Source organism: Phocoena phocoena, chromosome 1, assembly GCF_963924675.1.
Source record: "Phocoena phocoena chromosome 1, mPhoPho1.1, whole genome shotgun sequence".
NCBI lineage: Eukaryota > Metazoa > Chordata > Mammalia > Artiodactyla > Phocoenidae > Phocoena > Phocoena phocoena.
Window position 1 is genome coordinate 141,781,567 of NC_089219.1, and position 19,111 is coordinate 141,800,677.

Consider the following 19,111-nt stretch of genomic DNA (forward strand, 5'->3'; position numbering starts at 1 on the left):
TAATTTTTGCCAGTTTGATTACTATGTGTCTCAGCGTATTTCTCCTTGGGTTTATCCTGTATGGCACTCTCTGCGCTTCCTGGACTTGGTGGCTATTTCCTTTCCCATGTTAGGGAAATTTTCAACTATAATCTCTTGAAATATTTTCTCGGGTCCTTTCTCTTTCTCTTCTCCTTTTGGGACCCCTATGATGCGAATGTTGTTGCATTTAATGTTGTCCCAGAGGTCTCTTAGGCTGTCTTCAATTGTTTTCATTCTTTTTTCTTTACTGTGTTCTGCAGCAGTGAATTCCACCATTCTGTCTTCCAGGTCACTTACCTGTTCTTCTGCCTCAGTTATTCTGCTATTGATTCCTTCTAGTATAGTTTTCATTTCAGTTATTCTATTGTTCATCTGTGTTTGTTTGTTCTTTAATTCTTCTAGGGTTTTGTTAAACATTTCTTGCATCTTCTCGATCTTTGCCTCCATTCTTTTTCCAAGGTCCTGGATCATCTTCACTATCATTATTCTGAATTCTTTTTCTGGAAGATTGCCTGTCTCCATTTCATTAGTTGTTTTTCTGCGGTTTTATCTTGTTCCTTCATCTGGTACATAGCCCTCTGTCTTTTCATCTGTCTGTCTTTCTGTGAATGTGGTTTTTGTCCCACAGGCTGCAGGATTGTAATTCTTCTTGCTTCTGCTGTCTGCCCTCTTGTGGATGAGGCTATCTCAGAGGCTTGTGGAAGTTTCCTGATGGGAGGGACTGGTGGTTGATAGAGCTCAATAAATCTTTAATCTGCTTGTCTGCTGATGGGTGGGGCTGGGTTCCCTCCCTGTTGGTTGTTTGGTCTGAGATGACCCAACACTGGAGCCTATCCGGGCTCTTTGGTGGGGCTTATGGCAGACTCTGGGAGGGCTCACGCCAAGGAATACTTCCCACAACTTCTGCTGCCAGTGTCCTTGTCCCTTGGTGAGCCACAGGTGCCCCCCGCCTCTACAGGAGACCCTCCACCACTAGCAGGTAGGTCTGGTTCAGTCTCCTGTGGGGCCACTGCTCTTTCCCCTGGGTCCCGATGTGCACGCTACTTTGTGTGTGCCCTCCAAGAGTGGAGTCTCTGTTTCCCCCAGTCCTGTCAAAGTCCTGCAATCAAATCTCACTAGCCTTCACAATCTGATTCTCTAGGAATTCCTCCTCCCGTTGCCGGACCCCCAGGTTGGTAAGCCTGACATGGGGCTCAGAACCTTCACTCCAGTAGGTGGACTTCTGTGGTATAGTTGTTCTCCAGTTTGTGAGTCACCCACCCAGCGGTTATGGGATTTGATTTTATTGTGATAGCACCCTGCCTGCCGTCTCATTTCAGCGTCTCCTTTGTCTTTGCATGTGGGGTATCTTTTTTGGTGAGTTCCCATGTCTTCCTGTCAGTGATTGTTCGGCAATTAGTTGTGATTCCAGTGCTCTTGCAAGAGGGAGTGAGCACACGTCCTTCTACTTTGCCGTCTTGAACCAATCTCTATTTTTACTTTTTGAGCCAAGTATTCTTAATATTTTTTATGCCTTTCTTTTAGAAGTGAATATTCTTAGTTCCAAGTTCACTAAAGTATTTGTTAGTACCCTGAAATAGTCAATTGTCCTTTCTATATTGCCTAAATTCTATTTCAAAAAAATTTGAGGCAAAGGCAGTATTTGCACAGAATTATGAAATCACTGTAAAAATTTCTCTGTGACAGTATAAAAACTGAATTAAATGTCTTTTCTGGTTTTACTTGCATTTGTTGTAACACATGTGAAATATTGCAATAAATAGTTTTTTCTTTAGCACTTTGTGATATTTAATATGGGGTGGGTATTTTACAGTGTCTTTAACTAGGGACTTTTATTAGTCTATCCTCACGAGATCTCTGTGATACAAATCTAGCAATTATACAACTATAGAAGCATCTTTGGTTTTAGTTGCTCTTGTTCATTTTACTTCACTGCGATAAGCAAAAGAAACTCAAGTAAGGAAAAGTCAGGAAGTCAAATAAAATCTAAATATTTCTCACCAGTTCTGTCATTTTTTCAGAAATTGATATTCAACAAGTACAGATGCATTAGGATTCTTGCTAGAATCAAAAATATGGATTGCTTTCATAGTAAGAAACAAGTAAACGGCTTGATAAATTTTGTTAGTATTTCTAGCAAGTTACCCTCAAGAAAGTCTACTGTGTGTTAATTTTCAGTGTGAATAAAGATATTATTGAATTCAACATCCTGAATACCTATCATTTTTAAACTCTTCATAGTACCACCTAGAATTCAAAGTACAGAAGTACATTACACCGTCAATGAGAATTCACAAGCCGTTCTTCCATGCGTGGCTGATGGAATCCCCACACCAGCAATTAACTGGAAAAAAGACAATGTTCTTTTGGCTAACTTGTTAGGAAAACACACTGTCGAACCCTATGGGGAGCTCATTCTGGAAAATGTTGTGGTAAGTTTAATAGACACGAATAGATACATTAAGCCAGATTATTAATTCACCTTTTTACATCTAGTGACTTAGCTCGGAAATGTATTTTTTAATAATGAATGAAAGAAAGTACTCTTATAAATTCAGGTCAAAAAATTAATTTTACACATATTTCATTTTATGTCCCCGAGAATAGTATTTAGCAGATCGTGAGAACTCATAAGTGGCCTCCTTCTAAAATTATTTTATTTTTGTGGAAATCTGTGTTTATCAGGAAAAATTCTAAGCCTCTGTTATATTCCATGTTTGTAACGATGCATGAGGATGGTTAGAAGAGTAGAGATGTAAGAATATCTGATGTATTATTAAGCAAATACAAAAAGCAGGCTTTTTGCTCTTTTCAGGTTTTTAAATAACTCTTAGTCTTAGGGATCAGTGTAGGCTGGGGTTTTTGAATATTCTTAGGTGGTACTTCGCCAGTCTGCAAAATTGTAGCTATGGGAAGCATCTCAGTTTTTCAGTGTGAGCCCACTTGAAGAGGAATCTGTATCTATGCATACCACATGACTTTTAAAAAAATTACCATGTGGTTTGAGAGTATCAACACTTGGTACTAACTATTAAACATGATTAAAATGTGAATCACTTTCAGAGCTTTTGTGCCTATCTTATTCCTTTTCATTACCCTTCAAAGTGCCTAAATTTCATTACAAAGTCTTCATAGAATTAAATTTGAACAAATTAAAATGATAAATTCATCACATTCACTTCACAGTATAATTTCAGCCTTTAGCCAGACTCCTGGAATTACCAGATAAATAGCTCTAGTGATAGGTTAACTCTGTCTCATGTGCTATTGGAAATTGTATTTATTCAAATCTAAGTTTCCATCAATTCTAAGATGCACCAATATTTTATGTGCCACTAAGACAAAAATATATAGTCAAGTAAACTAGAGATCATCAATTTTTAAGTTGTATCCCAAATTCAGAGATATTAAAAGTTAAAACTATGGATTTTAGAATTGATAAAATAAGGATAAATTTGTTTGCTTATTTGTTTAAGCTGGTAAATATCTCCAGTAAGGAATACTCCCAGTTTCGAGAATGTTGAATTAGGCCCCTTAATCACTCTTAGACCTGAAGAAATTAAGTAAGAAAAGTTTAGACTTTTAGTGAGACAGTGACTCAGATACATTAAGAAATATATCAACATAAGGTAGCTTATAAAAACTGGATGAAGGACACAAATGATAAGAAGTCTATTTGTGAATAATATGTGCAATCCAGATTTTCAAAAGCTTTACTTCCATAAAATCCTTGATTTTAAACTTAAGTTCTTATAACCTGGGAATTTTAAGAATAGCTAAGTGGTGTCAGAGTGGGGAGACCTTTACATGGAATATGATTTATTCCTGTTTGCCTTTAAAAAAATTAGTATACAACCAACCAAATTTAGATTATATCTATAATGAGTAATTACAATTTTTATGCTGCATTTCCAATCAGTTTTTTGATGCTTCAATGCAAAAGAAGAAAAAGTCTGTAATATGGACCTTAACGCAATCAGAAGCATTCAGTCATTAATTCAACAAATATTTATTTATCAGTGTGATCAACACTGATTTAGGCACTGGGAATAAATACATCAGGGAACAAAGGAATCAAAGATCCTTGCCCTCGTGGAGTTTATTTCTAGAGGAGGGAGATAGACAATAAAAATAAACAATGTATTGTTTCATACCAGTTGCCAAAAGAAAACAACTGGTATGAAAAGTAAAAGAAGAGCAGGGTAAAGGGGATCAGAAGTTGGAGGAGTACAGGTTACATTTTTTTTTTTTTTTTTGCTGTACGCGGGCCTCTCACTGTTGTGGCCTCTCCCGTTGCGGAGCCGCGCAGGCTCAGCGGCCATGGCTCACGGGCTGAGCTGCTCCGCGGCATGTGGGATCTGCCCCGACCGGGGCATGAACCCGTGTCCCCTGCATCGGCAGGCGGACTCTCAACCACTGCGCCACCAGGGAAGCCCCAGGTTACATTTTTAAATAGCATAGTCAGAGTAAATGTCCTTTGGGAAGGAGATATTTTGAGCAAAATTTGAAGGAAGTGAGTTAGCTAAGCAAATATCTGGAAGAGGAGCATCCCAGGCAGAGAAAACTGGGATGCTCTTCCCCCAGATTTTAGGGGCAAAGAAATTAAGGTGGGTGCAAAGAACGCGAGAATGTAAGGTAGGAACATGTCTGATGTATTTGAGAAACATAAGGCCAGTGAAAGCAAAGAAGAAAAAGAATGAAAAGAGAGAGAAAGAAGTCAGAGAAAAATAAAAGCCAGATACAGGTAGTGTCTTGCAGGTCATAACAATTTTGCATTTTACTCTGAGTAAAATCAGAATCCGTTACAGGTTTTGAGCAGGGGAACAATGTGGTCTGCCTTATGTTTTTGCAACATTGCATTGTCTCCTCCTCCCCCTTCCCCCTGCCCCTCTTCCTCCTCCTCCTATTCCGTGAGAATACACGGTAGGGAGGCAAGGATAGAAACAGAAAAGACCAGTTGGGAAGATGGTCTGGAGGCAGAGGAGAGATTATAGGACTCAAAGCTGAACATTAGGTCAATCCTCATCTCTGGCCCAATTTCATTCCTTTTTATGGCTGAGTAATATTCCATTGTATATATGTACCACATCTTCTTTATCCAGATACTATGTGTAAAATGGACAACTGATGGGAACATGCTGTACAGCACAGGGAACACACCTAGTGCACTGTGGTAACATAAATGGGAGGGAGGTCCAAAAGGGAGGGGATATCTGTATGCATATGGCTAATTCATTTTGTTGTGCAGTTGAAGCTAACACAGAATTGTAAAGCAACCATACTCCAATAAAAATTAATTAAAAAAAAAAAAGCTGAACATTAGCAGAGAAGGGGTGAGAGGTGATTGGATTTTGCACATACTTTGAAGCTAGGATTTCCTAGCTAGATTGCAAGTAGAGTCTGAAAAAAAAAAGAATAAAGGATAACTCAAATGTCTGAGAGCAAAGGCATGAACAACTGGAAGAACAAAGTAGCCATCAACTGAGATGGTGTGAAGGCTGCAGATAGAACAGGAAGGGGAAATGGGGAGTTCAGTTTTGGACATGAGTGTGAGATGTCTTTTAGACATCTAAGCAGAGAGTTGGAATGAAAAGTTTAATGTAGTTGGAATTTGGAAGAAAGATCTGGGCTGGACATCCTGTTACTCAGCAGTAGATAGATGATATTTAAAGCCATAAGACTGGATGAGATCACCAAAGAGGTGAGTGCAGATACAGAAGAAAAGAGAACTAAGACTGAGCCCTCTCACATACCAACATAAAGACATTAATGTGGAGGGGAAGCCAGCAAAAGGAGTTGGAAAAGGAGCAACCAGTGAAGTAGGAAGGAAACTAGGGGAATGGGTTGTCCTGGAAGCCAAGTGAAGACATGGTTTTAAAAAGAAGGAAGCCAGAATTGTGTCAAATGCTGCCAATACATCTAATAAAGTGAGTGCCAAGAGCTGGATTTAGCAGGTGAAATTTTGGAATTGCAGGTGTTATTGCCCTTACTCTTGCCATTTCCTTTGATAATTTTGGTGGACTTTGGTGCCACATTACCCAGAGAGCCAACTATGCTGTTAAGATTCTAACAGCCTTTGGGACTATCTGCTCTTTATTTGTACATTTCAGTACAGCAGTTGATGTTTAATCAACTTTAAAGTTTTCTGAGATCTTATTATAAATTCTATAGTTCTATAAGGTATGGGCTTTTGTTTAAATTCTTATACATTTTAAATTATGTTATTTAAAAGCTAGCCAGATGGTTCAGACTACAAGATGGAAATTTAAGCTGTCTTTAAACAAGAGTGCTCCTTTGGGGACCAAGCTATGTAACTTTATGTATTATATGTAGTATAATGTAAGATTATGTAATTTTAAGCCGTATGATTTTTCTTTCTTTAAGCCAGAGGATTCTGGCACCTATACCTGCGTTGCTAACAATGCTGCAGGTGAAGACACACACACCGTCAGCCTGACTGTGCATGTTCTCCCCACTTTTACTGAACTTCCTGGAGATGTGTCATTAAATAAAGGAGAACAGCTACGATTAAACTGTAAAGCAACTGGTATTCCATTGCCCAAGTTAACATGGACCTTCAATAACAATATTATCCCAGGTTGGTAATTTAATTCTTAAGAAGTGAATAGTACACCCATAGAGAACTCAAAACCAATCTCCTTTTTTTTTTTTTAAAGCCCAGGAGCCCTCATCCCTGGGAGGACAAGTGTCCCTATTTGTTAGACTTTATGGCCAGCATAAAGATATTGTCTGTAAAGAGAAATTGTTGCATCCCAAAATTGAGTTCTGAAGTACTGCATTTACAAATGCCTTGCTGGAAAATTAGTAATAAGCTTGAGTTTTCTCTGCTATAAAGATTTATGTTAATCACTAAAATTCACCAACTGTATCACCTTAACAATAATAGTATATCTTACTAAAGAAAAATAAACTCTAAAAAACTTAATCAGTACTCTTTTCTGAAGGCGTAATACTAACTTAGCTATTTAAATTTTTAAAGCTTAATTTTCCACATAATATTCAGCAGTATGAAACTTTAAAATATAATTTGAATGGGAGAGAACATGCAAGGTAAACATACTTAACATAATCAGATATTGGCTGGTCTAATCAAAACCTTATTTAGTATTGATTATTTTAGGATTAGCATGTTTATCTTATACTCTATTCCAAGTATTGTAAATACCTTTGTAAATATTTATATCATCATCGCTTATGGAGGAGTTCAAATTATTACAAAGTTAATCTTGTTGTTATTATTTATTACCTAACTAGCGTATATTTTCATGATTTCCTGTCTGAGCTGCCAGGTCAGTTGAATTATATTTTGATGTAAATTGTCTGGGAGGAAAAGTGGTGTGAGAAATGAAATGGAAAATGTCATATTTCTGAATGAAAGATTTTTTAAAACCCAGAGAGACTGTGAGCCAGCTTTAGGCAACCCTTTGAGATGAAAGGTGTACTTCAAATCGAAAATTCATTTTGAAAGATGTTTGTTTTCATTCTCTTCTCCTGTTCCTTCTTTTTTTTTCATTCTTCAAACAAGTGTCTAGAGACACAGCAAATAGCTCAGGAAGAAATCCCTGGAAAAGGCTCTCTCCTCCTATGTCATAATGAGATCTCTTTGGTTCAGTTGCTGACCAATTCATAAATCTAACCTGCAAAATATTGAGCTGTACTGATTATTTTCCTAGGTTACTGAGAGATATTTATGTTGCTTTCTACCTTGTTTCCTTCAGCCCACTTTGACAGTGTAAATGGACACAGCGAACTTGTTATTGAAAGGATGTCAAAAGAAGATTCGGGTACTTATGTGTGCACTGCAGAGAACAGCGTTGGTTTTGTGAAGGCAATTGGATTTGTTTATGTGAAAGGTAGATAAAAAGTCTTCTATTTTAAATTTATTTATGATGAATGGTTTGTGTTTTGCCTCCTTATTGTATAGTAATACAATATAACTTCAATTTATTAATCCATTTAGTCTTATTTCACAGATATGCAAATTCATGACGTAAAAAAAATTATGAACATTCAACTCAAAAGTAGGTAAGCAGTATGTAAGGAGATCATTTGGCACAAAATGGAATCATCCACTTAGGTTATTGAAATGGACAAAATTATCTCATTGATTACCATGAGCAGTTAATTCTGGGAGATCCATGGGGCTCAAAAGTGGCTTTTCCCCTCTTCACTAAATTATCTTTTAAGTAGATCAAAATCACAAAGAAATTATTGGAGCTTCCTTTTTCTTATACTCATCTTTTGTTATTTCCCCAGAACCTCCAGTCTTCAAAGGTGATTACCCTTCTAACTGGATTGAACCACTTGGTGGTAATGCAATCCTGAATTGTGAGGTGAAAGGTGATCCCGCCCCAACTATCCAGTGGAGCAGAAGGGGGATGGATATTGAAATTAGCCACAGAATTCGGCAACTTGGAAATGGCTCCCTGGCCATTTATGGCACTACAGTAAGTCACACTGGAATTGTCAGTATGCACTTTAACTGTCACAATCAATGCCTCTCTATAGGTGCCATGGATGGGAAAAGTTTCTCATGCATTCCTATTTTAATCATAAAATCTGAATCAATGGGTTCTTTTAAAAAACTGAAACAGTGGTTCAAATTGATGATTTTTAGCCCTTCAAAGAAGTACAAGCAATAAAATAATTTTGCTGCTTTGTTCTCCATCATTGACCTATTGTTCAACATCAGAAGATAACTTCCTCAAATCTGTTTTAGAATGCGGAAATTGAAGAATTACAACATTGTAAATTACAAATAAATGTTAGATTTCATCACCAAGTCGATAACTATATTAGGCTGTCCAAAAGCTTCAGTAATTCAGACAGTGATTAGTACTTTAAGTTATTCTAATTTGGGGGTCAAGTGAATGAGATATTTTATCTGAAAAATTCTTAACTAGACTAAATGAGGGTAATTTGTTAACCCACTGTGGAATTAATTAATTAGTATATACTATCCAATCACCTGCTCCAATGGGCCACTCTCAGTCTTTTCTTCTCCTTGGCTTTATTTCAACCTTAGATGTTATTGATCATCCCTTCAATTTTGAGATGATTGCTACCTCTAGCTACACGAATGAGTCTCAGGCTTCTTCATTACTGCTTTACCCCCCTTTTCCTCTACACAAACATTACTACTTCTGAAGTCCTTGGTACTTCTTCTAATATCAATATTAATACTAATACTAATTTTTTTCTACCATACAATTTCAGATTCCTAACCCTGTACCTTCAACCCTGAAACTCTTTCAAGTTCCATTTACAGTTTCCTACTAGAAATCTCTATTTGGATAATGCATTGATACCCTGATTAAACACCTAAATCAACATCTGTCTCTCTCCTCCCACCCTCCTCCACTTCCTTCAGTTTAGTTCCTCTTAACTGACTTACTCTTTCTATTAACAAGACCAGAATTCTTCTGTTCACAAGACCTTAGCAAAATCTGTGTCTCTAGTCATCAAATCTAAACTCATGAGGTCCTTATTTTCTATAACATATATGTATAAATTTGTGACTTACATTCTGTGATTTGTCATCATTAGTAAATTAGTTCCTCACTTTCTTTCCTACGTTTCAAGCTTTCTAAATGGAGGCTAAGCTTAATGTTTTTTTTTAATAACGCCCATAAGAAAGAACTAGATATTCGTTGATTTGTTCTGATTATTTAATGCTTTTTAAGCTATCTATAAGAATAATGTTGGCATTTTTCTTTAATAAGATAATTTTGGATAAATGATTGTAAAAAATGTGATTTTCTGCTTAGGTTTCCTGCCAGTTATTGTCCCCTGAGAGCAATGATAGGTTGTTCAGAAAAAATTTAAGCTAGGAATGTCTTTCTCTTCTTTTCTTTAAAGAAAAATCTATTTATGTGGTTAAATATATGTAAGTTTCTCTATTTCCATTGAAATACCGTCTCAAAAACAAAATTGCATATAAACAAGCATCATGGTAATAAAAAGTGATTTGCACTATTCTATAGGCACATATTTTTATAAAACACTGCTTATTTCCGTAGAATGAAGATGCCGGTGACTATACATGTGTAGCTACCAATGAAGCTGGGGTGGTGGAGCGCAGCATGAGTCTGACTCTGCAGAGTAAGCTGTTTAATCAAACTCTAATGAAACACTTGTTTTAAGAAATGTCCATTTAATTGTTCATTTAACTTTCTAGCAAATACATTAATGGTAGCTTTCAGAGTCTGTCTAATTTGCTTTTCTGCTGCTGATGGAGCAGCTGTTACCAAGCGTAAGACTGATATAATTTTGCAGTATATTTTATCTAACACATGCAGCTCACACTTGCAGTTGCTCGGTAGCAGAGCTTTTTGTGTTGTTTGCAATATATTCAATCGAGTACCCTTCGTATAGCTCCTCACGGTTGTTGTAATGAACTTACAAAAATATCATTTTCTGGCACTTGAAAAATAAGTGTTGAAAATAAAGACTAATGTAAGTGAACTCAAGAGTGCTCCAGTTTGGGGCTTCCCTGGTGGCGCAGTGGTTGGGAGTCCACCTGCCGACGCAGGGGACACGGGTTCGTGCCCCGGTCTGGGAAGATCCCACATGCCGCGGAGCGGCTGGGCCCGTGAGCCATGGCCGCTGAGCCTGCGCGTCCGGAGCCTGTGCTCCGCAACGGGAGAGGCCACAACAGTGAGAGGCCCACGTACCGCAAAAAAAAAAGAGTGCTCCAGCTCGACTGCTGTCAATCTGCCGTGAAATAACTATGTGCTCCAAGCAGGATTATCATGTTCATGATGAAGGCCCTCAGTATAAACCATTGGAAGACAGGTTTTCATAATTAGAAAAACATGAAAGACTCCAATGGCTCCCTGGACAGTCCCCAGAACCACTTCAGGGGCTGACCCGAGAACAATGTTATTCGGTTGACAATTTAAGGAAATCAGCTTATTTTGAGACTAGGCTCAGTAATTAACGGGATGAATTTATTTACATTTTCTTTATTCACTATTGAGAGATGCTGTAGACTAGCATTTACTAACGGCTGTTTGCCAAACTACTATATATATACCATATTTTCTTTATCCATTCATCCATTGAAAGACACACTCAGGTTGTTTGTATGTCTTGCTAAGACAATGTTTTATTAAAATACATATCTACCAAATGATAACTTTGTGGGATGTCATTAGGAAAAAAGTAGAGTGCCATGATTGAATAAGTCTGAGAAAAAAATAGATTAAACAAGGTTTATTCATTTATTAAATATATAAAGAGCACCTAGTATATGCCAAGCCCTGCTTAGGTGCACCGATTTCCTTACCGCAGATATTTCCAGAAATGTTAATATGCAGATGTGAGCTAGTTATAACTCAACAAGAGGAAAATATAATATTCTACATTTCCCCTAAAAAATGTTATTTCCATGAAACCTTCCTCACCCCTTTGTTGGGTGAGTGTAGGTAGGTCATCTCATGATTAATCTCTCCTGGAAGAATGTTCCACTGACAGTTTAAGAAAAGTTGCATTAGATTAGATTAGCTCATCTACATACTGACAATAAATTCATTGTAATAAATGAGGGATATAAAAAAGCCAAAAATATAATTTATTTAAAATTAAGATTAAAGCACCAGAAGGAATGTCTTCATTTAGATAAAATGCTTGTATTTAACTGATCATTATGTGACTGATAGAATTAATTCACCTTTGAAAGATGTACACATGGAATTTTATTGTTGAATTAATTTATAGCCTTGTGTGCAGTTGGAAAGGTTCAAATGGGCAATCTAAATTAAGATTCTAAGTTTTATTTAACACTTTCTTTGGCCATAATAATATGAACAGGCAAGCTCGTCTATTCATTATGTTGTTATTTAGTGTTACATGATTGGTCTGAGGCATTTACTTTATTCAGCAACAGTTTATTGAATACATAATGTAATCTCATCACTGGGAGAGAAGGAAAAGCACCAGCCCTGAAAGTTCCTATGTAAACATCAAGTAAGAAGGCAATTGTATAGGATGATGTGGGCATATATATGAATAATACATTAATAACACTCACTGAGGGATTCAAACCTCATATGAAATAATTACTTTTGTAAAAGACATGTCAGTGGTACCTTTACATAAAATACTAGCATAGGAATATCACAATATAACACATTTTACTTCTATTTTTGTTTTATGTTCCATCATTCCAGATACATTTCCTGGTCTATAATGTGCAGCCACTGCCTTGAGTTATATGATTGCATTAACTCTCACTGAGCAAATCATTCCACCATTCAATTCAGTCTCACTAAAACACCACTGTCGTCCCGACATACTCTATCAAGAGTAAGCACAGTCCCCTTTGCTTACCTATTCAAACATAAAGCCTTCTGATTTTCTTATAAGATTTTAACCAAATGTTTAGAACCTGCATGCTACTGCTCTCCTGGATGAATCATCCTTTCAAAACTAAACCCATCTCTATGCTATTTCCTTCTCTCTAGGGAGCCTCCTTTCTGCTATATGTAATCTTACTCATTCTTAAAAATCCAGTCCAGGCTTCTTCTCCATGAAGTCTTTCATATTCTATCCTGACACTGTGGACCAGTATAAAGATAAACATTCTGTCAGCAGTTTTTTGCAATTCCTTTTACATTCTTTCCAACAACTTTATTTGAACAGCCATCATCCAGTATAGATACTGTTAACCTCTTCCTCCTTCTTGAAACTCCCTTTGGTTGCCAGGATACCCTTTTCTCCTGAGTTTCTTCAAGGAAGAAACTCAATTACAGGCTCATTTCCTGTCCATTTCTTAAATAATGATGTTGTAATAGTTTATGTCTTTGGATCTCTTCCTCTGATTTTAGACTCACTTCTGAAGCAATCTTATCCGCTCATGAAAGACTCACAAATCTATATTTCTAGCCCATATCTCTATTCTGAGCTCTGGATATGAATATCCAACTGTGGTGTAGACATCTCCATTTGAATGTCCTACAGATATCTCAAGCTCAGCAGTTCTAAATGGATGCAAATTATCATTCCTTACTCCCTCCCAACAAATCTGTTCTTTCTCCTATGTTCTACTGGATTGCCCAGAGATATACTATATTGCCCAAATCAAAACCCTGTAGTCATCAATTCCTCCCTTTATGCCATACCATTCAATGGCTAAGTTCTATCACTCCCACCTTCTTAACAATTCTTGAACATTTTCCTTTTCCTCTTCATTTCCAGTGACATGCTTTTGTATGATCTATTGAGTCACTATTGTTTGTGCTCCCAGATTACCACACATTTACCTATTGTATATTAAATTCTATTCTACCTATTCTATTACCAAATTCTACAGGTATATTATAGCACAGCTCAATAATGGGTTATTTGTCTGTCTTATAAGTGGACTGTTAGCTCCTTGAGACTAGAAATTATATCTGTGCCCCCAGCATCTAGCACAATGGCAAAAAGTAGGTTCTTAATATACGTTTATTAAAGAATGATGACCACTGGTGAAAGAATAAGTTGATAATGACTCCCTACCTCAAAAATAATGTAAGTGAAAGAACTGAATGTTCACCATGTAAAACACAGACAAAAGCAATGATAATAACAGCAACAGTACTAATAATATTGTGTGCTTACCTTGTGAAGAGCTGTGCTTACATCATCTTAGTCGAGTCAAACAAGATCCTGTGAACTAGGGACCATTTTTAAGGACACAATGATTCAAAAAGGTAGTAAAGAGCAGAGACAAAATTTGAATCCAGAAAAGCATGACTGCAGAGCCCATGCTCTAGGCTAGACTGCTTGGGGATTTTAAATTTTTGCCATTTACTAAATAAAACATTCTATCAATAGCCATTACAACCTTAATAGTTGAGAAGCTACAGTGTATTAAAGAATCAGCCTAACTTTTTTCAAAATAATGTTACTATATAATATGGCTTAAAATGTTAATATAATTCCACAAAAGCTAAGAAATACTATGTGCTTTTTTCCATAGGTCCTCCTGTTATCACTCTTGAGCCAACAGAAACCATTATTAATGCTGGTGGCAAAGTCGTCTTGAATTGTCAGGCAACTGGAGAGCCTCATCCAACCATTACATGGTCCCGTCAGGGGCACTCTATCCCCTGGGATGAGCGAATTAATGTGTTGTCCAACAACTCATTATATATCACCGCTGCTCAGAAAGAAGATACATCCGAATATGAATGTGTTGCTCGAAACTTGATGGGTTCTGTCCTTGTCAGAGTGCCAGTAATAGTCCAGGGTGAGTGTGATTCGTTCACTCTGGGATATTCATGTTAAACAGCACCTGGAGTGATCCAAATCATGAAAATCATTAAGCATCTTAGTCCAAGTCTCCTCTACCTTTAAGATACTTCTAGATTATAGGGCTAGGACAAAAATCACATCACAAACTGAAAGGACTGAAACAATACAGATGAGAGCTGCAGAATACCAAGTTAATAATTCAAAATCCCAAACTGAATTTTGTATTCAAAACTAGGTTAAATTTATTCTCAAAAATCAATGCATATTTTTGCTTTAAAGAATGACTTATTTCCAAAAGGTAAATAGCATATAAATTTCTTGGTCACTGACTCTTTCAACAGCCATGTTCAGATGAGTCAGGACTGGAGCTGGGAAGAAACTCTAGTTAGCAGTTTGAAGTTCTTCTCTCTTGCTTAGGTTTTAATTTTACAGTAAAGAAGAGCTTCCATAAGCAATCTCTCAGCCTTCATAGATTCAGCGCTAGACCCAGTGCATATCTTAAATGAAATCTGACTTACAATTTTTTTACTTACAAAAACAGAGACCAAGTACAATGTTTTACTTGCAGTTCATGGTGGCTTTTCCCAGTGGTCAACCTGGAGATCCTGCAGTGTCACCTGTGGGAAAGGCATCCAAAAGAGGAGTCGTGTGTGCAACAACCCCTCTCCAGCCAATGGTGGGAAGCCTTGCCAGGGATCGGATTCAGAAATGCGGAACTGTCAACATAAGCTGTGTCCAGGTAAACCTCTTTATTCACCGGACAGGCATGTGTTCAGTAGATACGCATTTCTGTTCCCTGACTATGGCTTGTCTCACTATTAGTTCTTTCAACTGAAATATATCTAATGGTGTAATGTGTCACCTTTGGATAGTGGATGGTAATTGGTCAGAGTGGAGCCCTTGGGAAGAATGCACAAGGAGCTGCGGACATGGCAACCGAACCAGGACCAGAACTTGCAATAATCCATCAGCTCAGCATGGTGGGCAGCCATGTGAAGGGAATGCTGTGGAAATAATCATGTGCAACATTAGACCTTGCCCAGGTGAGAATCCACCAATAAGCAAAACTTGCATCTTTCTAACTCCTACAGAGGAGTTATAATTACCTTTTCTTCTTTATTGTGAAGAGATGTTATGGCCTCAACCCTTGAACATATTCATTTTCTGTGTTCTTAGTCCTGTCTCATGGATGAACTTGTGAAGGTATGACATTAATCAGTGTTACATCAAATACCTGATATAACTGAACATGATAAAAGGCTCTAAACTGTGGTGTATTTTTAATCATGTAGATTTAATCAAATTAATAGAATTTTAGAGATAATGAGGACCTTAGATAACAGCTAATCCAGTCATTCGTTTTCACATGAAATAAATGAAGCCTAGAGAGGTTAAAGACCTGCCCAGAAACACACAGCTGGTGAGGAGTAAAATAATATTAGCTACCATTCACTAAATATGTGTCATGTGCTAGGAACCATGCTCAGTACTTTATCTACATGTTGTTTCTGACTTTGTGAAACAACACTACAACATAGGTATTTTAGGGTTCTAGGTATCTTCACTGTAAGAACCTTTGCTGCAGGCAGTTTTGCTGCATGACTAAACAGACCATAAGACAATTTTGTTGTAAAAGATAAAATAAAAGAGGGACATTTAAAAGGATATAATTAAGATGAAAAATTAAAAACAAAATTTTTAAAACATTTTGTCACGAAAAATGAAAATATTTGAATACACTTAAAATGTGTGTAAATTCACGTTATAGTTGTATTGGGGTATGTCTTAGAAAACGATGATACTTCCTTTCTCAAAGTTGATCATTAAGGATTCAGGATCTTTTGTTGGACATAAATTCTTTTTGATATACAAAAAATCTACCGTAAGTCTTTTCAGATATCCCTGAACGTAAAATGAACAGACGAGGGATGCTGCTATTCCTTATCAATATATGTAACATACATAACTGGTCATACATATCTGGACTACATTTAAATGTTCCATCACAATTTCAGTCCTTATATTTCACCAAATCATCTAAGCCAGATTCTGTCCCAAATACCAAAATTCTGGCTACATAATGTTCTCCACTATCAAATAGCAAAAATTTTCACCATTTTCAGGAAACTTACCGGGAAGCATGTAACCGTTTCCTTTTGCGGCGATAAGAGGAGCTTGATTCTTTTGCCTCCAACTTCTAATATTGTGTGATAGATTTTATAAAGACAGCTTGGAGAGCAATCTGTAGTATCTGAATTAGCTAAAGAATCGATAATTAATGCTCTTGAAGACCATTATGAATTACTAGCCGCCCCTTTTATATTTGCCATAGCTTGGTAAACTTTTGCTTTTGACAGGTGAGAGGGATGATTGTGCTCACCAAAGGATTTGCAAACTGATATACTATCATTTTAGTATAGTATGCGATCTGGCTTTACACTCTCTCATTTCACATTTCCAGTAAGTTTTCTTATCACTGTATTTTCTATCAAGTCATTATACATAGTTGTTATCGTCCACTATTTTCAGACCCTCACATCTGCTCGTCACTGTAGTGACCATTATGAGGCCTAAGATGTATATAATATAAAAATGGGAGCACTGAGTCAATGGAGAAATGAAACCACTGTCAAATAGTTGAAACCAAACTGTCGAACCTGTTGATCATTGTTCTATCTTTCACAGCAAAATTGCCCTACAGCCAATTAGTTGGTGGCAAAACTGTTTGGGGCAAATATTCTTATAGTGAATATACTGGGTGTGGCATATTAGGGCTCTTTCAGGTTAAAGTGACAGAAATCAAACTTAAATACGTAGCTTACATAGAAAATTCTACTTTCAGGTATGATTGAATCCAGGTACTTGGCTAATGTTTTTACTAGCATGTTTTCACTAGCATGTTTTCCATCTGTCATCTCAGCTTTCCTTTCTCTGCCTTTATTTCTCCATTAAACTCTTTCCATGTGGTGGGAAATATGACTTCCGGCAGCTGGCTCACAGCGGCCTTATAATCTAAGGCCTCAGAGGAAAAAAGTTCCTCTCTCTCTCTCTCATAATTTGTATCAGCCTCTGAGAAAGAACCCTCTTTGATTTTGTTTGGGTTCCAGGCTCACCTCTGAACTCAGGTAGTCCAGGAGAAGGATACTGCTCTGAGAGCCAGCTTGGGCTACTTGCCCACCTTGTATCAAGAGGGGCAGGGTTTCTTGTTTGACAGCCTGAAAGAAATCATATGGAATAGAAGAGTGGCTGTTTGTTCATTAATTCATTCTTTTAATCATTCATTCATCCAACAGATACTTATTGAGCACCATTCTAACTGCTATAATTAGAATATCATTCAGATATTGATAAGCATACAGGACAAACTCAAAGAGTTGAAGTGATAGAGCATAACTGGGAGAGCCACTTAGCTGAGATGGTCTAAAAAAGGGATATTGACAAACAAAAATGAGTAGTAGTTACCCTCTGCATTGGATATTGCATTCTGTTGTACAGAAAAGGAAACTAAGATTCAGAAAATATATGATAATTAATTCATTGAGGTTACATACCTACTAAAAAGTAAATTAAGGATTTGAACCCAGGTCTGTCTGATTCCCAAGCCAGTTTGCTTAGATCCTGGGTATCTTGATTTGCAGTTCAGAACTCCTATTACGTTACAAAAATTAATCTGTTATGAAATCTCAAAATAAACCAAAAGCCAAGTTTTTTTAATCTTGAAACATTAGAAATCTAATTATAATAGAATAATATATCAAAGCAAAAAGAATCAGAAATACTGGATTTGTACAGTTTGTCAGCTATGATATCTAATGTCTATATAATGAAAAGCTAAATGATATTAGTAAATGTCATAAAACAAAAGTCAGGATTTTTTTTCTCTTCATGTTGAGTAACTGTTGGCTTACTGCTGTTTTGCTCACTTTTCTATTGGCTTACTGTTCTTCAGACTTTCTTTGGTTATCGCCCAGCCTCTATATTGATTGAATTTAGCTGTTATTTTGGCATATTGTCAGTGGTGTTCTGGATCTTGCCACTGAGAGAGTTTAGTGACATCATGTTAGTAGGTAGATATTGACCACAGTGGGAGTGTTTTGCACCACAAAAATTGCAGATGCTATAATTCAGAGTTTCCCTCCCTACTCCCAGAGAGCTGGTTGTTAAACATTTGTCAGTATACCACTGCAAAATGGGCAAATAGCCAAAGATAGTCCTTTTCATCCAGGGGGTATGTCAGCATCTTAGGGACTGAAGAGATTTTCTTTTCATACATGGTTGGATTCAACCTGCTAATATTTTGTTGAGAATTTTTACATCTACGTTCATGAGAGATATTGGTCTGTAGTTCCCTTTTCTTATAATGTCTTTGTCTGGTTTTGGTATTAGGGTAACGCTGGTCTCATAAAATGAGTTAGGAAGTAGTCTCTCTGCTTCTATCCTCTGAAAGAAAGGTAGAGAATTGGTATAATTTTTAACACAAACATTTGGTAAAATTCAGCAGTGAACCCATCTGGTACTGGTGTTTTCTGTTTTGAAAGGTTATTAATTATTGGTTCAATTTCTTTAATAGATTCCCCCTCTTTTATTTCTGATATTAATAATTTGTATTCTCTCTCTCTCGTTTTTTCTTGGCTAGCCTGGCTAGAGGCTTATTGATTTTATGATCTTTTCAAAGAACCAGCTTTGGGTTTCATTGATTTTTATCTATTGATTTCCTACTTTCATTTTCACTGATTTTTGCTCTGATTGTTACTATTTCATTTCATCTTACTTTGGATTTAATTTGCTCTTCTTTTTTAGTTTCCTAACCTAGAAATGTAGATAATTTATT

General features: G+C 36.7%; 1 protein-coding gene across 1 annotated transcript in view; it reads left to right on the plus strand.

The window, feature by feature from the left end:
* Nucleotides 1-19,111, plus strand: part of HMCN1 (hemicentin 1) — a 519,661-nt gene that overhangs the window by 418,678 nt on the left and 81,872 nt on the right. The window contains exons 82-89 of the mRNA XM_065885936.1: nucleotides 2,263-2,453; nucleotides 6,406-6,619; nucleotides 7,761-7,895; nucleotides 8,299-8,489; nucleotides 10,062-10,143; nucleotides 14,006-14,275; nucleotides 14,849-15,019; nucleotides 15,153-15,323. Of these exons, the coding sequence (XP_065742008.1) occupies nucleotides 2,263-2,453; nucleotides 6,406-6,619; nucleotides 7,761-7,895; nucleotides 8,299-8,489; nucleotides 10,062-10,143; nucleotides 14,006-14,275; nucleotides 14,849-15,019; nucleotides 15,153-15,323 (1,425 nt within the window). The remainder of the gene's footprint in view (nucleotides 1-2,262; nucleotides 2,454-6,405; nucleotides 6,620-7,760; nucleotides 7,896-8,298; nucleotides 8,490-10,061; nucleotides 10,144-14,005; nucleotides 14,276-14,848; nucleotides 15,020-15,152; nucleotides 15,324-19,111) is intronic.